Below are 27,399 nucleotides of genomic sequence, written 5' to 3' on the forward strand. Positions count from 1 at the left end.
GCTCTGACCTCTGCCCTGCTCCCTGCTTTGCCCCAGAAAGCGGGCTGTGCTGTGTCTTCCCTCCCACTCCTATGTGTAAGTGTGTAATGCAGACTTTATTGAATTGTTCCTGATTGTTAAATATATGTTCTTAAAAATAAGAAAAGCAGGCCAGATGCGGTGGCTCACGCCTGTGATCCCAGCACTTTCAGAGTCTGAGGCCAGAGGATTGCTTGAGTCCAGGAGTTTGAGACCAACTCCAGGCAACAGAGTAAGACTCTGTCTCTATTTAAAAAAAAATAAATTAGTAGTACCGGAGTAGTGGCTCACGCTTGTAATCCCAGGAGTTCCTGGGATTGAGCCCAGGAGTTCAAAACCAGCCCTGGTAACATAGCAAGACCATGTCTCTATTAAATAAATAAATAAGTTAGTAAAAAAAAAATAATTTAAAAATATAAGAAGAGTTTTGTTCTCACTTCAGAAAAAAAGAAAATAAAAATAATAAAATATAAAATACAAGAAAAGTAAATAATGAAATAAATGGAAAAATAAAGAATGTGAGATCCAGCTGGGCTGTGGTGGCGTGTACCTGTAGTCCCAGTTACTTGGGAAGCTGAGGCAGGAGGATCTATTGAGCCTAGGAGCTCAAGTGCAGTGAGCAATGATTGCGCCACTGCACTCCAGCCTGAGCTGAGACTGTCTCATAAAAAATAAATAAATAAATAGACCTACAGTTTTATGACACATTGATAAGCATTGGTAACTGCTGGCTTATGTGTCCTACTAAACTTTTCTCTGCATATAAACAGGCGTGCACATGCGGCGGAGAAGGGGAAAGAGAAGAAATACAGAAATAAATCATTGTTGTTATTATCGAAACGCCTTCTCTCCTCTGTTGTAATCGTGTTTTTCCACTTGATGTTCTGTCCTGGCCAATTCCAACCGCGCGCCTGCTCAAAAGGAGGTGGGGTCCCTGCAGCCCCCACCTGGGGGCTGACACCCTGCACTCACCCTTGTGCGCAGTCCCCGGTGCTCGCACGCTTTGCATAGAGTTGCTCACCGGCTCGCTCGGACCAGGCTTCCTCAGGAAAGGTGGGGAGGGGCTGCTAGGCACTCGCGGTTTCCTGTTGGAGATTCACAGTCTCCCTGGGTAGCTCAGACCGACGCTTCAAGGCCATTGCCTGCTGACGTAGCCGACTGCGGTCTCCCACGGCGCGCGCCTTCGGAGCGCGAGGTCTCTGGGCAGCACCCCCTGCTGGCCGTGTCCCCTGAAACCTCGGCCGCAAGTGCGCGCTGCTTGAGCCTCTGAGGCTCCTCTCTCAGCTGCTCCTTCTTGGTCCACACACACCAGACTTCTAGACCGTTCTACTCTCCAAACTACCTTTCTTGAAAGGATGTGAGTCATTTGCAAATTGGAGTGCAAACGACAACCACAAAACCCACGCAAATGCCCTTCCATGTAGTTTTACTGAGGCTTGGAGAGAGGAAGTGACTGGCCCCTAAGATCACACAGCAAATAGGTGGCAGAGCTGGGCCTCACTCCTGAGACCCACAGGGTGATGGAAAATTCACTCTCCTTCTTCTTCTTCTCCTTCTCCTCGTCCTCCTCCTCCTCCTCCTCTTCCTCCTCCTCCCCGTCTCCTCCTCCCCCCTCTCTTCCTCCCTCCTCCTCCCCCCCTTCCTTCCCCTCTCCTCTTCCTCCCCCCTCCTTCTTCTTCTTCCACTTCTTGTTCCCTCTTCCTCCTCCTCCTCCTCCTCCACCTTCTTCTTCCCCTTCTCCTTCTCCTTCTCCTTCTTCATTTGTTGGTCTGTCTCTGTTGCCCAGGCTGGTCTCAAATTCTTGGCCTCAAGGGATACACCCTCCTTGGCCTCCCAAAGCACTGTGACTACAGGCATGAGCCACCACCTCAACCAAGGCGATGGAAAATTATGAGCCTACCCCTGAATAGGGCCTGATTGGGGATGAGTGTGGGTTGGTGGTGGCAAAGAGTGATTGTTTTGCCCCTAGGGCACAGATCACTGCAATCTTGGGTGCAGCTGCTCTTTCTGGTGAGTGAAAGGAATTATCCTTGTTTGGAAAAGAGACTGAAAAACACAGGTCATATTTCCTCCAGAGGGTCTACCCATCCTCCTCTACAGGGGAGCAAGCTTTAGCATTGGCTTTAGCTTAAGGAGCTTAAAACAACAATTTTAAGGCTTCCTGACAACCTAGTAAGCCTATTGGTGCTGTTACTTCAGAGGAGATTTGCATAAAGGGCTGAAGAAGAACCTGTATTTTTCAAAATTTCTCAAGGCTTTTTCACTGGCACGGCCTCAAGACTTGCTAAACCGTCCCTGAGCTAGCTGCCCCATAGGGAGGGGTGGCCATTCCCTCTGAAGGAAAGGGGGCTCTGGAGGTTGTTTGTGTGGGCCCACATGTGTGGTTAATTTGGGAGGAGACAGTGCCAAGAAAAGTCACCTGGTTGGCTAAAAGATGGTGAAGTTAAATCACTTGATTTGGGATGGCACAGGTCTCTGAGAGAATTTTCTCAGGGGAAAAATATACTCAGATCAATAAGAAGGCTCTTCTGGCTTTATTCAGATGCTCTGGGGAGTGAGAATGCCACAGAAGTACTGCAAGGACAAGCTTTTCCTGCTAACTGGCAAAGAACAAAGACACTTGAGATTTTTACAAATTATCCCAGATATCAGCGACAGAGTTTTGCTCTGTTGCCCAGGCTGGAGTGCAGTGGCACAATCTTGGCTCACTGCAGTCTCCACTTCCTGGGTTCAATTGATTCTTGTGCCTTAGCCTCCTTAGTAGCTGGGACTATAGGCATGTATCACCACACTCAGCTAATATTTGTATTTTTGTAGAAATGGGGTTTCACCATGTTGGCGAGGCTGGTCTCAAACTCTTGGCCTCAAGTGATCTGCCCACCTTGGCTTTCCAAAGTGCTGAGATTATAGGCATGAGCCACCATGCTTGACCAGAAGCTACAGCTTTGACAGTGAGACAGAAACTGGCTGTCACCATTTCAGGTTCTCCTGACACAAGATCATCCTCAAATCCAGCTTTCCTAACATTCCATAGAAGTCTTGTCTGTAGCTAGGCACAGTGGCTTATGCCTGTAAGCCCAGCACTTTGGGAGCCCAAGGTGGGCGATTACTTGAGCTCAGGAGTTCAAGACCAACCTGGGCAACATAGTGGGACACTCTCTACAAAAAATACAAAAATCAGCCAGGTGTGGTGATGTTTGCCTGTAGTCCCAGTTACTTGGGAGTCTTGAGGTGGGAGGATCACTTGAATCTGGGTGGTTGAAGCTGCAGTGAGCTGTGATTGTACCATTGCACTCCAGCCTGGGTGACAGAGCAAGACCCTGTCTCCAAAAAAAAGGAAAAGGAAAAAAAAAGAAGTCTTACCTGCATCGGTGAAGAATGAGGAATTAGGGGACTTTTTTGGAATTATCCAAGAGATCCATTTCTCTACTCCAGTCTCTCACCTGGCTGGTTTTTTTTTTTTTTTTTTAGAGCTAGCTGAGATTTTATTTTGGACAAAAAAAAAAAAAAAAAAAAAAAAAAAAAAAAATTGAATTTTTTTGCAGCGGGGGGCATGGGCAAGGGGGGTCCCCAGGCAGTAAACTCCCCGCAGGTGGGCTGAGGGCTAGGGCTGAGCGTCGGATGGGTTTCCCATTCCCTGTGTTCCCCTGTACAGCAACCTCCCTCCCAGGCTCTGGGGCAGCCTCAGGAGGGGCAGGCTGGGAGGGGCTGTTGTAGCTGTTCACTTGGGCAGGACGTCAGAGGACTCAGACACCAGCCTCCCATCGCGGGTCTCAATCTTCTTCACAACCACGGCCTTGGTGGAGCTGGTGCGGCTGAGGGTGGAGCCCGCGCCAGAGCCAAAGCTGGAGCCCAGGCCGTAGCTGAGGCCGGGGCTTGTGAGGCCCCCATAGGCAGAGCTCAGACCACCTGCATAGCCGCTGGTGGTCTTCGTGTGGATACTCATGTTCTGCATCCCAGACTCCAGCCGGCTCTCCTTGCCCTCCAGTAGCTTGCGGTAGGTGGCGATCTCGATGTCCAGGGCCAGTTTGACGTTCATCAGCTCCTGGTAGTCACGCAGCTGCCGTGCCATGTCCTGCTTGGCCTTCTGCAGGGCTTCCTCCAGCTGCTGCTGCTTGGCACGAGCATCCTTGAGTGCCTGCTCCCCGCGATGCTCAGCATCTATAATGGCGGCCTCCAGGGAAGCCCTCTGGCCTTTGAGGCCCTCAATCTCGGCCTGGAGCCGGCTGATGTTCCGGTTCATCTCGGAGATCTCAGTCTTCGTACGCCGCAGGTCATCCCCGTGCTTCCCAGCCAGCTTCTGCAGCTCCTCATACTTGATCTGGTATATGCTCTCCGCCTCAGCCTGGCTGCGGTTGGCGATCTCCTCGTACTGCGCCTTGACCTCAGCGATGATGCTGTCCATGTCCAAGGAGCGGCTGTTGTCCATGGACAGCACCACAGAGGTGTCAGAGATCTGGGACTGCAGCTCCCGGATCTCCTCTTCATACAGCTGCCTGAGGAAGTTGATCTCGTCAGTCAGTCCTTCCAGGCGAGACTCCAGCTCTACCTTGTTCATGTAAGCTTCATCCACATCCTTCTTGATGAGGACAAATTCATTCTCCATCTCTGTAGGCTTATTGATCTCTTCCTCATACTTGTTCTTGTGGTTTTGTTTTTGAGACAGAGTCTTGCTCTGTCATCCAGGCTGGAGTGCAGTGGTGTGATCTCGGCTCACTGCAACCTCTGCCTCCTGGGTTCAAGCGATTCTCATGCACCTGGCTGTTTTACAAATAGTTTTGCTTTTTTCCCCCCTCATGATGCAAGTTATGCTAGATTGAATAATGTATACTTACTGTAGAAACTTTGTAATGCTGACCTTTGTCTCTTTAGGATAAATTGAAAGAGGTAGAATTAGTGGATCAAAGGTATGCCCATTGGGTAGCTTCCATGTGCACTCTATTAATCTGTTTTTACACTGCTCTAAAGAATTCCTGAGACTGCATAATTGTAAAGGGAAGAGGTTTAATTGACTCAGAGTTCCACATGGCTGGGGAGGCCTCAGGAAACTTACAATCATGGCAGAAGACAAAGGGAAGTAAAACACTTATTACCTGGCAGCAGGCAAGCAGGAGCACAGAGGAAAACTGCCCCTTATAAACAATCAGATCTCATGAGAATTCACTCACTATCATGAGAACAGCATGGGGGAAACCGCCCCCATGATCCAGTCACCTCCCACCAGATCCCTCCCTTGACATGTGGGAATTACAATTTGAGATGAGATTTGGGTGAGCACAAAGAGTCAAACCATATCACACTCCCTGCTAAGATGGCAATGCTCTCTTGCCAACACTATGTATTTATTTTCTTTGAAAAAAAAATTTTTTTTTTTTTAAAGATGGGGTTTCACCATGTTGGTCAGGATGGTCTTGAACTGCCGACCTCAGGTGGTCCGCCCGCCTTGGCCGCCAAAGTGCTTGGATTACAGGCGTGAGCCACCATGCCCAGACTAACGTTATGTATTTAAACCATGTTTTAATATTTACCAGGTTGACTGACAACAATCAGTGATTCATTTAATTAGCATTTCTTTGGTTTTCTTTTTTCTTTATTATTTTGAGGCAGGTGCCTGGCCATTTCTTTGGTCTTGAGTGAGGCTGAATATTTTTGCATATTTTATCTAAAAATGCCAATCAAACCACTGAGTGCGGTGGCTCACACCTGTAATCCCAGCACTTTGGGAGGCCAAGGCGGGCAGATCACAAAGTCAGGAGTTCAAGACCAGCCTGGACAACATAGTGAAACCCCATCTCTACTAAAAATACAAAAATTAGCCGGGTGTGGGTGGTACATACCTGTAGTCCCAGCTACTTGGGAGGCTGAGGTGGAAGAATTGCTTGCACCTGGGAGGCAGAGGTTGCAGTGAACTGAGATCACAGCATTGCACTCCAGCCGGGGTGACAGAGTGAGACTCCATCTCAAGAAAAAAAAAAGGAAAAGGAAAAAGCCAATCGAACTATGCTTTCCCTTTCTGGAAGGAAAGATAAGTAATCCTTTTCCTTCATATTTGCTTATAAGACCTTGGGACAAGGAAGCTTTGAGAGATCCGGTGAGGGACTTGGGCTGGCCATCCTATATAGGGTGACTGAACTGGTTATGGCCTTGAAATGAAAGTTCCAGTGCACACATGATCCTCCAGAGTGCATTTTTACTTTGGAAGTGGGTGTGTGTGATAACTTAGAAAAACTCAGTGGTTTCAGACTTGGTGGAATGATCTAATTTTTCTCAGGAGAGTGGTGGGGACAGCCATCTGTGTGCCTCAGCAGTCAGCCCAGGGCCTGACACATTGTGGGCACCCATAAATGCCTGCAGATTGAATAATTAAATACTGCTGCCTGTGTCCTGAAGGGTAACCCATTGTGACCCTACATGACCTATATTTGGGGGTGGAGAGGAAGTGTGCTTTTGCATTCTATTGCACCCATTTTTTTTTTTTTTTTTTTTGAGACAGTCTTGCTCTGTCATCCAGGCTGGAGTGCAGTGGCATGATCTCCGCTCATTGCAACCTCCGCCTCCCGGGTTCAAGCAATTCTCCTGCCTCAGCCTCCTGAGTAGCTGGGATTACAGGCACACACCATCACGCCCAGCTAATTTTTGTATTTTTAGTAGAGATGGGGTTTCACCATGTTGATCAGCCTAGTCTCGAACTCCTGACTTCATGATCCACCTGCCTCGGGCTCCCAAAGTGCTAGGATTACAGGTGTGAGCCACTGCGCCTGGCTCTTGCGCCCATTTATTAGAATCTCTAGACCTATTTTTAGTTTGGGTCTGAAACAGTCTTCTTAATATGCAGGAAGAGAGATATCGCAAATCCTGACTTTGAACTTCCGGAAAGGGCTAAGGGTTAGTGGAACTATAAATATATGAGGGCAAGTCTGACAGGAGCAGTTTTATTGTGATCACGTCCTTGGGTCCAGGAGGCTGGCCAGGCTCCCCAGGTAAGCCAGTGTGTCTTCCTTCTGGAAGACCACATTCTCAGGGTGCCAAGTGGCTTTTTTCTGGTTGTCTCCCATTTTTCTGTCTCCAGGGAATGACTCCATTTGACTTACTGTAGTTACAAGAGTTCTGTTAAAATAATTTATAAGGAAGCAGATGATCACTGAAATGCCCCAGTGTTAGGACCAGAAGGGACTGAGGGATATTATCTGGTGTCCCAGTTCTGTGCTTCTCTCAACCTACCAGCTGCCAACCATGCTGCGTTAATTGTCAGTAGCAGGACAATATAATGGTCAGTTCAAAGCTTAATGGTTTATGGGAAACCACTGAAGACTTTAGGGCAGGACTTTGAGGGGTTTTTGGATTTGTTCTTGTTTTTGAGATGGACTGTCGCTCTGTTGCCCAGGCTGGAGTGCAGTGGTGCAATCTCGGCTCACTGAAACCTCTGCCTCCTGGGTTCAAATGATTCTCTTGCCTCAGCCTCCCGAGTAGCTGGGACTACAGGCCCACGCCACCACTCCCAGCTAATTTTTGTATTTTTAATAGTTACAGGGTTTCGCCATATTGACTAGGCTGGTCTCGAATTCCTGACCTCAGGTGATCCGCCCGCGTCGGCCTCCCAAAGTGATGGGATTACAGGCTGGAGCCACCACGCCCGACCTTGGAATTTGAGATTTAAAAGAATCATTCTGCCTGGCTTGATGACTCACGTCTGTAATCCCAGTACTTTGGGGAGGCTGAGGTGGGAGGATTGCTTGAGCCCAGCAGTTTGAGACCAGCCTGGGCAACATAGAAAGACCTTGTCTCTACCCCCACCACCACCAAAAAAGGGGGAGGGGCGTCATTCTGGCTGCTCTGCTCTGTGGTTAGGACCAAGTCAAAGGTGGAGGAGGGAAAACCGGAAAACCAGGTGAGATGCTTGGTCTAGGGTGGCTGTGTCATTGGATGGATGGGTGGAAACCAGGGTGGGGTTCTTAGGAGAGGCTTCTGAAGCAGTTGATACCAAAATGAAGAGGAAGCAGCAGGGTGTTCTAACAACGGTGAAGAACTGGAGAGGCCGCTGGGTTCGGGGTGTGCAGAGTGTGGCAGCCGCGTAGCTGGCGACCTCAGTCACGTGATTGCCTGGCCCGGTAGCCCCGCGGTCTAATACCTTCAGCACCCGGGCCCGAGTAAGGGGCGGTGTTGGCCCCTCACGGGTCGCGCCTTTCTGCCAGCCTCTCGTCCTCTTTGGTCATTGGGCAATGTCTCTGTCCATCAAGGGCCCGCCTCCGCAATTGAGCCAACCAGGGCTGGCGGGAGGGTGCTTCCTTCTGGAGCTGGGTCTTTACCAGGAGCTGCAGCCTGGATGAAGTGCGGACTCGGTGGCTGCAGCTGCGGAGCTGTGCGCAGGCGCAGAACTGACCGGATCGAGCGGGCGACTGTGGCCTCGCAAGCTGTTGAGAAGCGGGCGAGGGTCCGAGGTAGGGAAGGGAACGAGTGGGGGATGTGGACACCTGTTTACGCGCCAGGCCTCGCCAGCGCCTGACCCTCCCGGCCTGCGGCACCGGCTCAGGTGACTGGGCGGAGAGCTGAGGTGAGGGGGCGGACCCGCGGCCGAAGGGACCAGCTGGGCCCACGACCACGGTCACCCCACTCACATGCGCGCCCCACGTGGGCCTGCGGGCTCGCCGACGACCCTTTGCTACCTATTGGGGCACCCCACTAGCTGCTCTGGCCCTTCGAGCACCCCTTAGAGCTCCGTGTCCCCACTGCGCGCCCCTGTTTTACAGACTGGCAAGCCGGAGCTAAGAGGCACCAAGCTGGTTGCTCGGGGACACCTAGCTGGGGTATGGCCGTGCCGGAGTTCTAGGGAGATAGGGCTTGGTGGGCTCCGTGCACTTAGCGATGAGGCTGTAGTCAGAGACTTGAACTTGGGACCTGTCTGTTGTCTTTAAGGATGCAAAATGGTTTGCGTCCCAGCTGGGGCGGATCACCCTGCACCGCTGCCTGTCTTGGCTGTAGGGCTGGAGCGTCAGGCGCCCTCTGCTCCCGGACCGACGGCCCCCGTCCCGATTTATGCGGGGGGCGGGGGGCGGGGGGTGAGGGAACGGTTCTCAGTGCTGGGAGCTCTCAAGATCCTGATAAATGATCTCGAGATGCCGAGGGCAGGATTCATACATGAAACCTGAGAAAAGCTCATTATAATGTGTCAAGATTTTTTTTTTTTTCTTATTTTATTTTATTCTAAGGAAAAATACCACCAGAGGCTAGTGAAGGGACTAGGAAACTCATCACCCCCTTGCGGAGGCAGATGTGAAGCTTTTGGAAATCAGTTTGGCAATGAGTCTCCACACTTTGACCTACTGACTCCTTGTTTGGGAAATCACTAGGATAAAACCTAAGTAGAGAAAAGTTTACTGCATAAGGCAGTGCAGTTTGGTGGGGTTTCGTTGTTGTTGTTTTTTTTTTAAGAGACAGATCTGGCTCAATTGCCCAGGCTGCAGTGCGGTGGTGTGATCATAGCTCACTGCAGCCTTGAACTCAGAGAGCTCAAGCAATCCTCCCACTTCAGCCTCTTGAGTACCTGGGACTACAGGCATGTGCTACCATTCCCAGCTAATGTAAAAATTTTGGTAGAGACGGGGGCACTTGCTGTATCACTCAGGGTGGTCTCAAACTCCCTAACCTCAAGGGATACTCTAGCCTTGGCCTCTCAAAATGCTGAGATTATAGGCATGAGCCACACTGTGCCCAGTCCAGTTTGATATTTTATATTAATAAATAGCAAGTAGGCCAGGTACAGTGGCTCATGCCTGTAATCCCAGCACTTTGGGAGGCTGAGGCAAGTGGATCACCAGGTGAGGAGATCAAGACCATCCTGGCTAACATGGTGAAACCCTGTCTCTACTAAAAATACAAAAAATTAGCTGGGCATGGTGGCAAGTGCCTGTAGCCTCAGCTGCTTGGGAGGCTGAGGCAGGAGAATCGCTTGGACCTGGGAGGCGGAGGTTGCAGTGAGCTGAGATTGTGCCAGTGCACCCCAGCCTGGGCAACAAGAGCGAGACTCCATCTCAAATAAAAATAAAAATAAAATAAATAAATAGTAAGCAAGTAGTAGAAACAACCTCTAAATCTTCAGCAGTAGAGAATGGTTAAGTAAATTGTGATTGTTTATGCCAAAATGTAGCCATTAGATATGAAAAAATACTCTTATCAGAAAAGCCAGATTCAAAGTTGTGGTTACAACTCTACAGAAATATGTACAGAATGTCCGGGCATGGTAAGTCCCACCTGTAATCCCAGCACTTTGGGAGGCTGAGGTGGATGGATTGCTTGAGTCTAGGAGTTCAAGACCAGCCTGGGTAACAGGGCAAAACCCGATCTCTACAAAATGTATAAAAATTAGCCAGGCATGGTGGTGCACACCTGTGGTCCCAGCTACTTGGGAGGTTGAGGCAGGAGAATCACTTGCATCTGGGAGGTGGAGGTTGCAGTGAGCCGAGATCACATCACTGCACTCCAGCCCAAAAAGGGGGAGGACAGAATGACTAGAGGGGTATGTACCTAATGATGAAAATAATAACTCCCTTTTTTTTAGCAGAAGGGTCATATTTTATTAAATTCTCACAAAACCTAACACTAATATTCCCATTCTGCCAATAGATAACTGGAGTGAGTGTTACCTCATCAGCAGTGTGTCTGATGCTACACAGGATAGCATCACAGCTAGTGTGCTGTTGGGCCTCTGAAAATGTCATATTTAGCTGGTATTTGAGTACTTAGTTTTTGCCAGATACAGGGCTAGGCACTGGAAAGCTGTTGGTGAGTAAGGCAGCTGTGGTTGCATGAGTCACAGAGTTTATAGACTAGTGGGGAAGCATATATATATATATATATATATATATATGATTAATTTTTTGGGACAGGGTCTTGATCTGTCACCCAGGCTGGAGTGCAGTGGCGGGAACACTGCTCACTGCAGCCTTGAGCCTTGACCTCCAGGGCTCAAGCAATCCTCTCACCTCAGCCTTCTGAGTGGCTGAGATTACAGGTATAAGCCACTATTCCTGAAGCAGATTATTTATTTATTTATTTTTGTTTTAATTTTTTTTTTTGAGACAGGGTCTCACTCTCATCATCCAGGCTAGACTGCAGTGGCACGATTACTGCTTTCTGCAGCCTCAACTTCCTAAGCTCAGGTGATTCTCCCACCTCAGCCTCCCAAGTGGCTGTGACTGCAGGTGCATACCACCATACCTGGCAAATTTTTTTTGGAAAGACAGGGTTTCACCACGTTGCCCAGGCTAGTCTTGAACTCCTGGGCTCAAGCTATCCACCCATCTTGGCCTCCCAAAGTGCTAGGATTACAGGCATGTGCTACCACGCCTGGCTCCTGAAGCAGATATTTTCAATGAACACTTATAGTCTGCTGGTGAGAATGAGTTTAGTGTATTTTAAATAGTTTATTCTAAGTTATTTTTGTTCAGGATATGAGCAAATTAAATGTTTTCAGAGGTCAGTATTTTTAAGAAATTAAATTTGAAACTTCAACTTTTTAATTTTTAGGTTTAAAAATATCCTTTTTTGCTGAGGGAACACAATTGCTGGTATAGTGTCAGAATGTCAAGTACTGTGTCCTACTGGATCTTAAATTCTACAAGGAACAGCATTGCCACATTGCAAAGGGGCAGACGCTTATACTCCAGGTGCATCTCAAATAGGAATAAATTTAAATGGAGGCTCTTTTCCCGGGTGCCACCCACCCTAAACAGTTCCCCATGTGGTGGCTTCACTCTCTGCAAAGTCTACAGACACACATCAACAGAGGAAGATGATTTTCACTTGCAACTCAGCCCTGAGCAAATAAATGAAGTGCTTCGAGCTGGTGAGTCAGCCCACAAGATTCTTGACCTTGAAAGCAGAGTTCCAAATTCAGTGTTGCAGTTTGAGAGCAACCAGCTGGCTGCAAATTCCCCAGTGGAGGACCGGCGAGGTGTAGCCTCCTGCCTGCAAACCAGTGGACTGATGTTTGGCATCTTTGATGGACATGGCGGTCATGCATGTGCCCAGGCAGTGAGCGAGAGGCTCTTCTACTATGTGGCAGTGTCCCTGATGTCCCACCAGACCCTGGAGCACATGGAGGGAGCTGTGGAAAGCATGAAGCCCTTGCTGCCCATCCTGCATTGGCTCAAACACCCAGGGGACAGTATCTACAAGGATGTCACATCCGTGCATCTTGACCACCTCCGTGTCTATTGGCAGGAATTGCTTGACTTGCACATGGAAATGGGACTAAGCATTGAGGAAGCATTAATGTACTCCTTCCAGAGATTGGATTCTGACATCTCACTGGAAATCCAGGCCCCCCTGGAAGATGAGGTGACAAGGAACCTGTCACTCCAGGTTGCTTTCTCTGGGGCAACAGCTTGCATGGCTCATGTTGATGGAATTCACTTGCACGTGGCAAATGCTGGTGACTGCCGAGCCATCCTTGGTGTCCAGGAGGACAATGGCATGTGGTCTTGTCTGCCCCTTACCCGTGACCACAATGCCTGGAACCAGGCTGAGCTGTCCCGGCTAAAGAGGGAGCACCCTGAATCAGAGGACAGGACGATCATCATGGAGGACAGGCTGCTGGGTGTCCTCATGCCCTGCAGGGCCTTTGGGGATGTCCAGCTGAAGTGGAGTAAAGAGCTGCAGCGCAGCGTTCTGGAAAGGGGCTTTAACACCGAGGCCCTCAACATTTACCAGTTCACGCCCTCACACTACTATACTCCACCCTACCTTACTGCTGAGCCTGAGGTCACATACCACAGGCTGAGGCCCCAGGATAAGTTCCTTGTGCTGGCGTCAGATGGCCTGTGGGACATGCTGAGCAATGAGGACGTGGTGAGGCTGGTGGTGGGGCACCTGGCTGAGGCAGATTGGCACAAGACAGACCTGGCCCAGAGACCTGCCAACTTGAGGCTCATGCAGAGCCTGCTGCTGCAGAGGAAAGCCAGTGGGCTCCACGAGGCTGACCAAAATGCAGCCACGCGGCTGATCAGACATGCCATCGGGAGCAATGAGTATGGGGAGATGGAGCCAGAGCGGCTGGCGGCAATGCTGACATTGCCAGAGGACTTGGCAAGGATGTACAGGGATGATATCACTGTCACTGTGGTATACTTTAACTCAGAATCAATTGGTGCATATTACAAGGGGGGTTAAGAATCTCCCGTCCTATTGTCAAGGTTAACATAAATGCTCTTCTAAAATGTTTTCACTTACTCTTGAACTAGCTATCCAAACTTTACTATTAAAATTGTAGGCAGATTTAATTTGCTAAATAGACTAACAGGAGGAAAAAAACAAACAGCCTAGCTTTAAAAAAACAGTGAAATAGAAGCAATTTCATGTCCCTGTATGTTTTGATCAAGTCTTATATGCAGAGAGGACAGAGCATAAAGTCTATGGAATTGGCTTGGGCTCATGTAGCCCAAGTCTTTTGATGAAGATGTTAAACTGTGTCAGCCTGAGCCTTCAAAGGGTAAATTTAATCATGATTATGAGAATAAAGAAATTCAGGATCTTCTGAGGTCTTGCCACAAAATCTGCAGATTTGATAATTCTCCTGAATTCACAATCATGGACTTCTAGACTATGAAGAGATATTTTATTTGTTTGTCTTTTATTTAAATTACTAAGGCCTAGGTTTACAAAGCATACTACAGTACACTTTTCTATGCAATATCCTAACTTTTTGTGTGTGATTATACATGTAAGAAATTTTGTAATACTACATTCTAGTTCTGTTTTCATTTATTTTAAAATTGAATCCTTAAACTTGTAAACACGCCTACTGTAAGCATGCTTGGAATGACTTGTTTTGGTTTCAGCTGATAGGATCTATGCCTCTGGACCAGCTGAACCTACTGGTGCAGCTTTTGGTCCCCTCTACTGAGTCCCATTCTAGAAACTTTGAGCCATACTGGGAGGTAACTTGTCTATGCCTTAAACCCTAACCTTTCCTGTGTTGGTAAAATTTCCTCCTGGGCTGAGCCTTCGGGGGTTGGTTCACAGCATTTAAGCTTTCTGATTATACCTCTCAAACATTCTTCTGTCAATTCCACACAATCCTTCTACCTCTGCTATGCTGAACCCCTCACTTACCCTGCACCTCCCAACAACAAAATACTGTGTGAAAGAATCTTTCATATGTTCCTGCTTCATGTGGCTGCAGGAAAGGAGAAAATGTGATTGCATATGGTACTTGTGGTGATAGACGTTTAGACAGGATAGGTTTATTTAGTGGATTGTGGACTGAAGATTCAACCTCTATCTGGAGAGGTGAAAACACAAAAGGCTTAAGGAAAAGTTTCTAACCAAGGTTCTCTGAATCCTTTACTGAGAGGTGATGGGGAGGAGGAAGGAGTGAGACTTACCAAATGGGATGCTTGCCCCAATACTGTGGGATAAACCACCATTGCCACTCCTCAGGAATTAGACCATATTTAGTATAGGAGTTGGGGCAAAAATAAAAGTTTAACTTGTAATGGCTTCTGTGGGCTGCAGATTCTTTGTATTTACTTGGAAATTCAGTCAAGTGGCTCCGTTGTGGAGATGAATTTCATCTCATGAATTGCTGTGGCATTTAAACAACAGGAAATGTGTCCCTAAATGGAAACAACTATAATCCCACAAAACCAACAATTTTATTTGCCTGTGCTACATCAGGCAGAATTCTTCAATGAAGTTGAGCTACATTTGTTGATCCCTTTTCTCATCTTACCCCTTTATGCCATCTACTGAAAAGAAAAGCAAATAGCTACGTTTGGTTTTCTGTTTTTTTGTCTGTGTCCCAGATGACATTCAGTCAAATATTGGGATACTTCTAATTTGGTGGTGTTTCTCTGTACATTTTTCAGTGCAACTATTTAGTCATGTAGTTTCATCTAAGACATTCTTTTTTGAATATTTAAGCCTTGATCCTTTTATTTTTTGAATATTTAAGGCTTGATCCTTTTATTCTGAAACCATTAATATTCCTTCTTATCACCTAGATCTTTTTTCTTTTCTTTTCTTTTGAGACAGGGTCTTGCCCTGTTGCCCAGGCTGGAGTACAATGGCATGATCTTGGCTCACTGCAACCTCTGCATCCCAGGCTCAAACAACCCTGCCTCAGTGCCGCATCCCCCCCACCCCACGCCACCCCACAAAGTAGCTGGGATTACAGGCGTGCAACACCATGCCTCGCTAATTTATTTTTTTACTTTTTGTAGAGACAGGGTTTTGCCATGTCACCCAGGCTGGTCTTGAACTCCTAGACTCAAGTGATCTGCCCACCTTTGTCTTTCCAAGTGGTGAGATTATAGGCATGACCCACCACACCCAGCCTATCTCCTAGATCTCAAATCAAAAATAAAATGTAAATCACTTCCATTTTGCTAGCATGAGGGTTTGTTGCTAAAACTGAGGAGTCTATCTGACATTTACTTTTCGTTGTTTTTTGAGACAAGGTCTTGCTTTGTCACCCAGGCTGGAGTGCAGTGGTATGATTATAACTCACGTAATGTCAAACTCCTGGGCTCCAATGCTCCCTCCCACCTTAGCCTGCCAAGCAGCTGGGTCTACAAGCATGAACCACCATGCCCAGATAATTTTAAAATATATATATATTTTTTTGTAGAAACATGGTCTTGCTATGTTGCCCAGGCTGGTTGTCTGACATTTTTTTTTGTCCTTTATTCTTTATACCAGCTAAACCCTGGAGTACACTTGAAGCCTTTACTGGCTTCCAAAGTACCTGAATCCTACTTTGGAGCCTAGCATGGGTCATAAATGTATCTGATTTATTAACTTGTGAGACAGCTGAGAGAACACAGACTCCTTACCTGTGACTCCAGGCGTATCTGGTTTTTCTCTGCCTAATAGATTTTCCTGCTTCCTAGTTAGTAATATTGAGAAAGAAGAAAGGCTTATTTATCATTTGTTTTTTATCCACTGTGAATCATCAGCTCTTTCCATGAACATTCTGGGGTGCGCCTCCTGGTTAAACTTCTGTCTCCCTGACCACTATCCTGCTGTCATTGAACTTCTTGAAGCACATGGGCTACTGCTTCAGGGACATTGGGATTTGAGAGGAGGTTAGTAGTACTTGTCAGGTCTTTTTAAGCATTTATTATTCCTTTTATAGAGACTTCAGTATTGAGACTTAAAATGAACTGAAAAATGAGATTGAACATTTAATATCTTAGATGTAACTTTTGAAGAAAGTCTGCTTTGGTGCTTAAAATTGTATATGATTTTAGGTAAGAAACTTTGATAATATTGACATAATTTAGATTTACTCCCTTTTTTTCTTTTTTTGAGACAGTCTCACTCAGTTGCCCAGGCTGGACTAGAGTGGCACAATCTCAGCTCACTGCAACTTCTGCCTCCCGGGTTGAAGTGATTCTCGTGCATCTGCCACCCAAGTAGCTGGGATTATAGGCGTGCACCACCACGCATAGCTAAGTTTTTGTATTTTTAGTAGAGATAGGGTTTTGCCATGTTGGCCAGGCGACCTCAGCTTCCCAAAGTGCTACCATTATACGCATGAGCCATCAAGCCTGGCGAGATTTTTAAAAAATATATAAATATAGCTCTGTTGATTCTGGGGCTTGATCAAAATGGATAGATAACATAGTATTCTAATTTCAAATTCGTGGCTAGGCACCGTGGCCTACATCTGTAATCCCAGCACTTTGGGAGTCCAAGACAGAAGAATCGCTTCAGCACAGCATGAGACCAGCCTGGGCAACATAGACATTGCCACTACAAAAAATTTTTTTAAAAAATAGCCAGGTGTGGTGCATGGCCTGTAGTCTCAGCTACTTGGGAGGGTGAAATGGGAGGATCTCTTGAGCCTAGGAGGTCTAGGCTGGAGTGAGCTGTGATTGTGCTACTGCACTCCAGACTGGGTGACAGGGTGAGACCATGTCTCAAAACAAAAAGTTTGAATTAAAAAAAAAAAAAAAAGCTGGCTGGGTACAGTGGCTCACGCCTGTAATCTCAGAACTTTGGGAGGCCAAGGTGGGTGGATCACCTGAGGTCAGGAGTTCAAGACCAGCCTGATCAACATGGTGAAACCCCGTCTCCACTAAAAATACAAAAATTAGCTGGGCGTGGCGGCACATGCCTGTAATCCCAGCTACTTTGGAAGCTGAGGCAGGAGAATCGCTTGAATCCAGGAGGTAGAGGTTGCAGTGAGCCAAGATCGTGCCATTGCACTCCAGCCTGGACAACATGAGCAAAACTCCATCTCAAAAAAACAAAAACAAAGTCAAATTAGCGTGATAGACCAGATTACTTAGATTCAACTTTCTGAGATATTATTCATAACATTAAGGCTAATTTATTATAATGAAAATGTAAACTTTGAGGTATGTTAATATATAAACATCTTTTTCCCAGAGGTACCTTTGGCCTAAAAGGTCTTTAGTATTCAGCACACTGGGTAAAGTTCAGTTTAGACACAATCAAATTGGCACCTTTTAAACGTAAGTGAAATAGAAAGAGCTTGAACTTGAGTTACTTAAAGATAGAGTATAATTAATTATATAGAACAAAATAAAAATGAGTTTAGAATGACTGTGACTTCACTCTTATCCATCAGCCCCTAGTGGCCTATGTTCAGCCTTGGGAAAGTCTTAACTTCCCAGGTTAAACCAGAATATTCTGGAACTGAGCCATCTAACTTTCATCTTAAAGTTGATCATTTGTCTCTGAAATGTGACTCTTGTGGCAGAAAAAGCCCTGGTGTTGCCTTGGAGCTGGGGATAAAGGCCAGTGGGCAAGCCTGTGATGAGAGCTGTCCCTGGCACCGAGTGGAAAGCTCATTGGACCAGCCATGCAGCCGTCTGAACCTACTGAAGCCCTGTCTCTTACTCCTCAGGCACCTGATGCTTAACTTGCCTCCTGGGAAATAATTATCAAGCATTTACTTGGAACAGTTATTAATCATGTTCTTTAATAATTACTGACATTTGTATTTTAAGCTGTATACCAATGTTCGTATTTGACACTGATTTTCTAACCATTAGAGATATTTAATTAAAACTTGTAAATGAAAGAAACAAAATGAAATTTGGTTTCTTTTGGTTTGAATCCTATTTTTTTTTTTTCAGTCCTTAGGGTACTAGATTAGACCAACCTTTGTTTCACCACCTTTATCTGACCGTGGAAAATTTTAGGCTATTCAGGAGTCTACCCAAAAGAGAATTATGCTGCTCTGTAAAGTGTGGGTGGCTATTGCCCACACAGGAGATCCTCATTTAGTGTCAACCATGTGTGTGGAGATCCAAAAAGAAGTGAAGGCTTTTGTTGTGAGAGTCTCCACGCATTCAGAGCCAAAGCCTGCCAGAATTTCATACTATGTAACTTGAGATTTTAAAAACCAACTTGGCACATCACCCCACCCCCTGGAAAAGAGAAGTGGGCAGAAGTGGACACTGTGGTGGCTCATACCATCATGCCCAGCCAACTCCCCTTTTCAGTGTGACCAAATTCAGGCCCCGAGGTTGAGGTTGAAAAACATCCGTAACAGTGGTAGGGGCAGGATTTGAACCAAGTCCAAAGTCCCAATACTGGGCTTTCAGGAAGGGATAATTATGAACAGTTTTTTGCATAATTTTGGCCTGGAATGGGTGGGGCTGGGAAGAGACTTGGTACTGAGAGGAAGCTAGAAGGCTTTTTTTGGGGTTATTGCTGATAATAACATTGTTCTGTGGGCAGAGTGTGGTGTCTCACACCTGTAATCTTAGCACTTTGGGAGGCCAAGGTGGGAGGATTGCTTGAGCCCAGGAGTCTGAGACCAGCCTGGGCAACATAGTGAGACCCCCGTCTCTACAAAAATAAAAATAAAAATTAGCCAGGCAAGGTGGTGCACACCTGTAGTCCCAGCTACTTGAGAGGCTGGGGTGGGAGAGTTGCTTTAGCCCAGAAGGTGGAGTCTTCAGTGAGCCATGATTGTACCACTGCACTCCAACCTGTGGGACCAAGTGAGACCTTGTCTCAAAAATAATAATAATGAAATAAGGCCGGCCACCATCGCTCACACCTGTAATCCCAGCGTTTTGGTAGGCCAAGGTGGGCAGATCACCTGAGGTCAGGAGTTTGAGAGTAGCTTGGATAACATGTTGAAACCTCGTCTCTACTAAAAACACAAAAATTAGCCGTGTGTGGTGGCGCACACCTGTAATCCCAGCTACTTGGAAGGCTGGGGCAGGAAAATTGCTTAAACCCGGGAGGCGAGGTTGTAGTAAGCCGAGATTATGCCACTGCACTCCAGCCTGAGCAACAGAGCAAGACTCAGTCTTAATAATAATAATAAAATAGTTCTGTGGACTCTGATAATGCTTTGGCTGTTATGAGTCAAGCTACATATGTTTAACTTATATACATTCCAATGTCCCATCATTTTGGAACATGATAAAGGGAACACAGGGAGAATTAAAATTTTTAAATTGAGCTGTTTGAGCTCTTTAAATAGAGCAGGAGGAATTAAATTTATAGACTTATTTTTCACTTTTCATCTCTATACTTTTTCTGTCTTGTTTTGAGACAGGGTCTGGCTCTGTCACCCAGGCTGGAGTACAGTAGCATGATATTTTCTTACTACAACCTTCACCTCCTGGGCTCAAACCATCCTCCCACATCAGTCTCCCAAGTAGCTGAGACTACAAGTGTGTGCCACCATGCCTGGCTAATATTTTTTTGTATTTTTGGTAGAGATGGGGTTTTGCCATGTCATACAAGCTGGTCTCAAACTCTTGGCCTCAAGCGACCCTCTTGCCTCGGCCTCCCAAAGTGCTAGGATTCTAGGTGTGAGCCTCCATGCCCAGCCCATCTCTAGAGTTTCTGTTTCCATTTTACTTGGTGCTACTAAATGCCCTTAAATGGTCCCCAGCTTAGTGATTCTCTGAATTGTTAGTGTCCAGTGCTCCAACCGGCTCTCTGGGATGGATGAACATTTACTGATGTCTGTGGGTCCAAATGTCTTTGCTCCATTGGCCCCTGACTTTCTCTACCAGCGAGCACGCCTTGATCTGAGAAATCACCTGGCTGGAAGGAGCAAGGCGGGAGGTGGGAGGGTGGGGTGGGGAGCAGGGCTGTGGAGGCCAGGGCTCCAGTTCTGACCTGTTTTGTTTGTTTGTTTTCAAGCAGGGTCTTGTTCTGTTCTGTAGGCTAGAGTGCGGTGGTGCAGCTATAACTCACTGCAGCCTCGAACTCCTGGCCTCAAGTGACCCTCCTCCCTCAGGCTCCCAAAGTGCTGGAAATATAGATATGAACCACTGTACCCAGCCATTTTTTTTTTCTTTTTTTGAGATGGAGTCTCACTCTGTTGCCCAGGCTGGAGTGAGTGCAGTGACATGATCTTGGCTGACTGCAACTTCCACCACCTGGGTTCAGGCAAGTCTTGTGCCTCAGCCTTCTGAGTAGCTGGGACTGTAGGCACATGCCACCATGCCCAGCTAATTTTTGTATTTTAGTAGAGACGAGGTTTCACCATGTTGGCCAAGCTGGTCTTGAACTCCTGACCTCAGGTGATCTGCCTGCCTCGGCCTCCCAAAGCAGCCCCATTGTCCTAGCCCCTGAGAGAGTGGTCTGTGGAGGGACTCTCCAAAGCCTACTCTGTCTCAGATCTCAACTCTTGCCTCTCTGGGATTCTGGGAAGCTCTCCCATGCCTCACCCCATTTTCTCTACAACAGATGAACAGAAGGATGTCTGCCACGAGCTACTGCTCTGTCCACCCTGCACAAGCTTGTGTGCCCAGAGCCAGGCATGTGGAGCTGTCCAGGGGTCACCCCATCCTGATAGAGGCTGAGAGGCTACGACAGGGTACTGGGAGGGGCCTGTCCAAGGAAAGGAGCAAGTGGAGTGAAGCATAGGAGCGACCTGGTGCAGTGGGTCTGGGATGGGACTGCAGGGGCACTGTGGCGGCACTGGGACTAGGCAATGTGGCTGGGTGGGAGGAGCCTGGCAGGCGACCTCCAGGAATGGGAAAATAAACAAGGTCCTGTGGTAGCCTCAGGAAGGGCTGGGGGCATGGCTGGCTCTTCATCAGCACAGAGGTACGGAGAGGGCAGAGCAGAAAGCTCTGCCTCAATTCTCCCACTTTCTCTGTGTGTTGATGCCAGGGCTGTTGGATATTTGCCCTTGTCTCCTCGTTTGCCTCCTCCTCACCCGCATTCCTGTGGCTGCAGTCCTGGTCCCCTGTTGTGCCCTGGAGGTGCACAGGCTGCCTGTGGAATGAGTGAGGAGGGATGGAGGGACTGATGGAGGGATGGATACACAAGGGAGAGGCAGGTGAGAGAGAAGGAGGAAAACAGTGAGGGGCTGCATGGTTGTGAAAAGCACAGAGAGTTGATGAGTAGTGTCCAGCACCAGAGAGGCCTTGGGTGTGGGTGGATGGAAACGAACAATTTGCCAAAAAAGAACACTACATAGCCAGGCGTGGTGGTGCATGCCTGTGGTCCCAGCTACTCGGGAGGCTGAAGTGGAGGATCGCTTGAGCCCAGGAGGTTGAGGCTGCAATGAGAGACAACCACACCACTGCACTCCAGCTTGGGTGACAGAATGAGATCCCTTCTCCAAAACAAAACAAGACAAAACATACAAACAAAAACAAACAGAAAAAGGGGAAAACTACGGGGAAGGTGAGGGCCATTCTGTGTTCTCACTCAGGGCCCTGGGCACAGGATGGTCCTGGATAGTGAGGTGGAGGTAAGGACATTGCTGCATGAGCGGAGAGTTGCAAGAGCTGCTAGAATCCCTTCCTCTGAAATGAAGCAGTACCGGGATGGGGAGGAGAATGTCATCAATCAGCCAGTATGCTCCTGGGCCTGTGGGAGAGGAGAGTGTCCATGGTTCACTTGGGGTCCCAGGGGCCCTGCCAGCCCTGCACTGGGTTTTGGCATGAAGGAAAGGAGGAGCTCTCCTGAGCTCTGACTAGTGGCTTGGTCACTAAATCCCAAAGGCCGCATGATGGGAGCACCAGTGGGGAGCCTTTGACTGGGTGGTTCTGAGAGTGAGGCAGTGTGAGGCAGAGTTGCCTCTAGATGTCGCTATCTGACCACTCTGGCGTCAGTTGCCACTCGGGCAGGAGGAAAGTGTTCCTGAGTTGTGGCCTGAGGCCCGTCCCCAGCCCAAGCTGGGCCTCCCAGGGACTGCAGCCTGGAGCACCCTCGGGAAGCCTCCTGGGACTCAGGATGTCTTTGGGGCTGGGAACAAGTATGAGTGGAGGAAAAGCCAAGTCCTGTGGTCACCCAGCCCTGTCTGGTAGGGAAGGAACTGCTGGGGTCCAGGAGGAGCCAGAGCCAGGGGGTGGGCTGCAGGTAGTGGGGTAGTGGGTGCCACCTTGACCATCTTCCCCCACATGGCTGTTCCCCTCTGTGGACTGTCCCATGCCTCTGATCCCTGTCCTCCCTACCCCACTCCCTGCAGCCAGTCTCCACAGCCACTCTCCCAGCAGCCCTGTGGGCCATTCCTCTGTCCTTCCCATCCCAGCTCCAAGAATGGACCACATCACCTTTATCTTCCCCCGCCCCAAATGATGGCTGTCCCTCTAGTCAGTTCCACCCACCATACCACGGTCATCCTGACCATGTCTCTCCTTTGCTCTGAACCATGGCTCCCCCTCACCCTTAGGAGGAAAGCTCAGACTCCCTTTCCCCAGGGTGGCCTCTCCAGCCTCTGCCACCTGCCCCCAGCAGGGTGGGCATGGCAGTCACACAGGGCTCCATGTTCCTAGAACATACTCAGCCTTTGGCATTGCTGTTTCCTCCACTACCACTGTACCGTCCACCTCCACCGAGCTTGCTCCTGCGACTCAGCCTGACTCTACTGAAGGATCACCTGCCCCAGGAAGACTTCCTGGCTTTCCAGGCAGTACCAGCTGCTGTCTCTAGTACCCAAGACACTGGGATCTCCATCTCATCTCCTAAGATTGCTCTCCCATGTCTGTCTGCCCTCTTGGCAGCACCAGGGACCTCCTCTGACTCTCCTGAGTCTCCAGAGATCAGCTCAGTGCCTGGTAGGAAGTAGGCACTTGCACGTGCATTTAAAATGTTAGGGAGGAAAGAGTGGGAAAAGAGAAAGAGGTTCTTGTCTTTCCTCACAAGCTGAAGTCGCCCCTTGCAAGCATTGGGCCTGCACCCTGGTTATCCCTGGGATGGAGCCCAGAACCCTCCACCTTTTGCTTCTTGCTGTGGGCTTTTCGTTTTGTTTCGTTTTGAGATAGGGTCTCACTCTGTTGCCCAGGCTGGAGTGCAGTGGCAGGATCATGGCTCACTGCAGCATCGACTCCTCTGGCTCTGGTGATCCTCCCACCTCAGCTTTCTGAGTAGCTGGGACTACAGGTGTGAGCCACCACCTGGATAATTTTTGGATTTTTTGTAGAGACAAGGTTTTGCCATGTTGCCCCAGCTGGCCTGGTTATGGTTTTAAGGATAACCACAAATTCTTTGGCACTCTTTCCATCAAGCAGTGGGGTCTAATTCCTCTCCTCTTAAATCTGGGCTGGCCTTAGGGACTTAATTGTAACCAATAGAATATAGTAAGTCTTTACATAATGTCCTCACTTAACATAGCTCTTGGAATCTGTGGCTTTAAGCAAAATGACGTAGAAGGAAACCAATTTTATCATAGGCTAATTGACATAAACAAGAGTTAACTTCCTACAGCATATTTCTGGTCATAGAAATATCATCAAACTTCTAAATAAAGACCCAAATGCTTCTCATACTAAACATTGAAACACATGTCAACTATACATTCATTTAAGAAAGATTAATAGAAACAAGGCTGGGCACAAGGCCTGTAATCCCAGCACTTCGGGAGGCCGGGGCAGGCGGATTACCTGAGGTCAGGGGTTTGAGACCAGCCTGGCCAGCGTGGCGGAACCCTGTCTCTACTAAAAATACAAAAAGTAGCTGGGCATGGTGGCATGGGCATGTAATCCTAGCTTCTTGGGAGGCTGAGGCATGAGAATTGCTTGAATCCGGGAGGTGGAGTTTGCAGTGAGCTGTGATTGTGCCGTTGCACTCCAGCCTGGGCAACAAGGTGAAACTCCATCTCAAAAAAAAAAAAAAAGTAAAGAGAAAGATTAATAAAAACAAGTAATACAATTATTTATTCAGTTATTCCAGTTCAAGGTCATGGATGGCTGGAGGCTACCCCAGCAGCTCAGGGCACCAGGCTGGGACCAGAAACCAGAGTACCCGGAGAAAGTCCACTATAGACTCCACATAGACACTAGCCCCAGCCAGAAATAGATTTTTTTCCCTCGTCAATGTTGTAACAAAATGATGTTGAACAAAATGAGCCAGGAGTGGTAGCACACTCCTGTGGTTCCAGCTACTTGGGAGGCTGAGGCAGAAGGATCACTTGAACCCAGGAGTTTGAGGTTACAGTGAGCTGTGATCATGCCATTGCACTCCAGCCTGAGCAATAGAAAGGGACCGCCCTGCTGAGAAATGCTGAGTGTATGATTGCTGAGAAATGCTGTGTATGATAAGGACTTTAAATTGTATTGCTTGCTAAGAAGAATGATGGCAAGGAAAACCTGCCCCCTACCCAACCAAGTGGAAAACTGCTTGCGGCATCCTAAAGTAGCAAAACAGCATATGCATATCATATACTGGTTAAAACAATTCTTTATTTGTGGGATAAGTGACCTGCCCCCGTGGCTTCCTCGTGGAGAATGCTTTCTAGTTTGTCCTTGATCAGTGGAAAGCAGGCACCAGCTGCCTACCTAGTTTATCTTGGTTCTATGAGAAAACACAGAACACCTGTTTGTTAATAATAATCACCTGCTCAGAGAGAGTAACTACTGGAGTCAGACTCTGCTCGAGGCCCTCAGCCCCGAATGCTGTCAGTGACATCCTCCCATTTCTGCCTCTCACCATCCTCCCCTGCTTCCAAGGAGTCAGAAAATCCCTTTATGATGTGCAAGGCTGAGTGTGATCTGGCCTTGTCCACCCTTCATCCCCATCTCCTACCTCCTCTACTTCTGCGCTTCAGCCATTCTGAGTTGCTTTCAGCAAGGGAATCTCTCTGTTAACTGGACATAGCGGGGGCTCAATTTGTGATAGAAACTAGGTCACATCTGTGAGCCTATGCTTGGCAAGAGCTGTAGTGAGCACTTTACATGTATTATCTCATTTAATCTTCATGCAACCCTATAATCAAGTGTTATTAATTCATTTTACAGATGAAGAAACTGAGCCTGGGGAGGTAAAAAGATGCCCAAGGTCACAAAAATAGCTAATGCAGAGCCGAGTTTGAAACCCTGGTGTCTGACTCCAAAGCTTCCTCTTAGCAATCATGTGATTCAGCTGAATATCTATTGATTTGATAAGAAGTATGTGCTCCACCTGCTCCCCAAAGACATGGCAACAACTTAGGAAGGAGAGTGAGCTGTTCATCCATGGAAGCATTCTAGCAAAAGCTGGGGAGCACTGGTCAAGATGTGAATTGGACAGAGTGTGGGGCCCCACCCTCAGGCTGGGACCTCTGCCTGTGCCTGGGATAGGGGGGCTGTGTGTGTTTATTGGTCATGGGACCCCATGTGTATGGCCTTTCCCTGTGTCTGGATTAGCCTGGTCCTTGGGGCTGGGGATGGGCAGGACCTGATGGAAGTTTGGGGAGCCTGCCTCGAGCAGCAGAGTCCAGCAGACCACAGCCTGCTCACTGTCCTGACCCTGTGGCCCTGGACTGGCCTCTGACCCCCTTCTCTGCCCTGGGCCTGGCACCTCTGGCTTGGAGAAGGGCATAGAACTACCCAGACACACAGTGAGGTCTGCCCTCCCACCCACTGCCTGTCAGAATTTATCTCAACCGAGTGAGAAATAGAAGGGGGGGGAGAGAGAGAGAGAATGTGTGTGTGAGGCAATTGCATAAGAGGATTTGAACAAAAATGGTCATGGCACTGGTGTTTGTAAGAAAGGGAAACTGGACACCATTGACAGGTCCTTCTCAAGGCCCAGACAAAGAGATTCTGATGTGTCCATCCCCGCAGACCTTAGAAGTAATTAGGAAAAGAAAAAGTCATGGGGGAAGATCTTTAGTTTACATGACAGGAAACTGCTAATTGCCAATACTGTAAATGTGGGGAGAATTGATAACAAAACAGAATGTACAGTGTGACCCCCCAAGTTGAAATCCTTCCCCCAGCTCTCACACACACTATTCCACCAGCTCCCAGATGACTTACCCTATTGGCCAGTGGCCGGAGGGTGGGGGAGGGGACCAGCCTATATTGGGAAGTGGATGAGGTCACCCCAAGGCTGGCTGATTTAGTACGAGGTAACTTTTTCTACCCATATGGCTCTCAGAAGCTTCTGTGCTGGCTCATAAACCTTGGTGCCAGCCTCAGGCTAGAGGGGTGTAGTGCTCCCCCTCCTCAGGGTGGAGACGATGGCTAAAGCCCAACAGGGCACAGGTGCTGGGCTGAGGCAGAGATGGAGTGGCAGAGGGGGTCTGGGGAGTTCCAGGGCTCAGCTGAGACCCAAGAATTTTGCTCCCAGCAGGTCTGGGTGTCCTGGCATTTCCTGGGGCCCTGTGTGGGCAGAAAGTGCATTTTGTGGATATGGGAATATCTCAGAGGATAGCCACTGTGTGAAGAGCTGAGGGGTCTTCCTGGCAGTGCCTCTAACACCCTGGCATGTCTTAGGATTCCAATCAACCAGCCAGGCTCTCCTCGGACAGGATTCCCCTTGCTTCTGGCCAAAACTCTGGCGGGGATGGTTGTGGGGGGAAGAGATAAGTCTCTGCTGGGAAAGGGATCGGGGCTCAATTCCAGCTCAGCAAATAACTATTCAGTTCAGCTCGCTGCCTGCCTGCCACCCCCCACACCCCAGTGCCTATCAGGCCACTTCCAGCCTTAAGGAAACTTTGCAGTGTGTCCCAATTCCCTGAGCATAGCCACACCTCTGAGCCTTTGCCCAGACAGTTGTCCCAGCCTGGCCACCTCTCTCTTCTCCAGCTGCTGGAGCTGGGTCAGGTGCCATCTGTCCCCAAGTCAGTGTCCATCATGCCAGCTTGTCTATGTTCAGCTGGGATGAGCCTGAGGGTAGGAGCTGGGTCCAGGGAAAATTCTGGGACATGCTGGATGAAAGAAAGGGTGGGCTCCTGGAAGTGGTCAGGGGTCAGGAGAGGACCAATTGTGTGCTCAGACCAGCTGTTCTGTGCCAGGGCTTTGAGGGGGGCACCTAGAAGGCTCAGGCTCCTCAAACCTCATAGCAAGCAAACAGCAAGAGAACAGGGTGTGGGCCACCCTGCCTAGGTCTGCTGGTGAGGAGCAGGAACTGGGCAGAACCAGAGTGAGCCGGAGTGTCCCCTCCTTAGCCTGGGCCCTGGGCAGCAGGGCTGGGAATGGAATTCTCCAGTTGGATGGAGCTGTT

The 27,399-nt window shown here is 48.3% G+C and overlaps 1 protein-coding gene and 1 pseudogene across 3 annotated transcripts; one reads left to right on the plus strand and one right to left on the minus strand.

Moving 5' to 3' along the window:
• Positions 1 to 3,526: 3,526 nt before the first annotated feature.
• On the minus strand, positions 3,527 to 4,662 carry LOC116555521 (annotated as a pseudogene). Its single transcript, XR_004270566.1, has one exon. The product of XR_004270566.1 is annotated as a keratin, type II cytoskeletal 8 pseudogene (transcript).
• A 3,588-nt stretch (positions 4,663 to 8,250) lies between these two features.
• Positions 8,251 to 14,635, plus strand: PDP2 (pyruvate dehyrogenase phosphatase catalytic subunit 2). Of its 2 annotated transcripts, none has more exons than XM_032284141.1 (2): positions 8,251 to 8,456; positions 11,542 to 14,635. In XM_032284141.1, exon 2 carries the CDS (start codon positions 11,596 to 11,598, stop codon positions 13,183 to 13,185), a length of 1,590 nt encoding a protein of 529 aa, XP_032140032.1. In that variant the 5' UTR covers positions 8,251 to 8,456; positions 11,542 to 11,595; the 3' UTR covers positions 13,186 to 14,635. The 2 variants fall into 2 exon arrangements, with proteins under 2 accessions (XP_032140032.1, XP_032140031.1); XM_032284140.1 differs by having other exon boundaries at positions 8,286 to 8,432.
• Positions 14,636 to 27,399: the final 12,764 nt, after the last annotated feature.

This window comes from Sapajus apella, unplaced genomic scaffold (assembly GCF_009761245.1).
Source record: "Sapajus apella isolate SASKATOON/1434 unplaced genomic scaffold, GSC_monkey_1.0 scaffold15, whole genome shotgun sequence".
NCBI lineage: Eukaryota > Metazoa > Chordata > Mammalia > Primates > Cebidae > Sapajus > Sapajus apella.

What these genes read in the sequence shown, in the direction of transcription:
- PDP2 (XM_032284141.1), top strand. Translation starts at nt 11,596, where the DNA reads ATGTCAAGTACTGTGTCCTACTGGATCTTAAATTCTACAAGGAACAGC.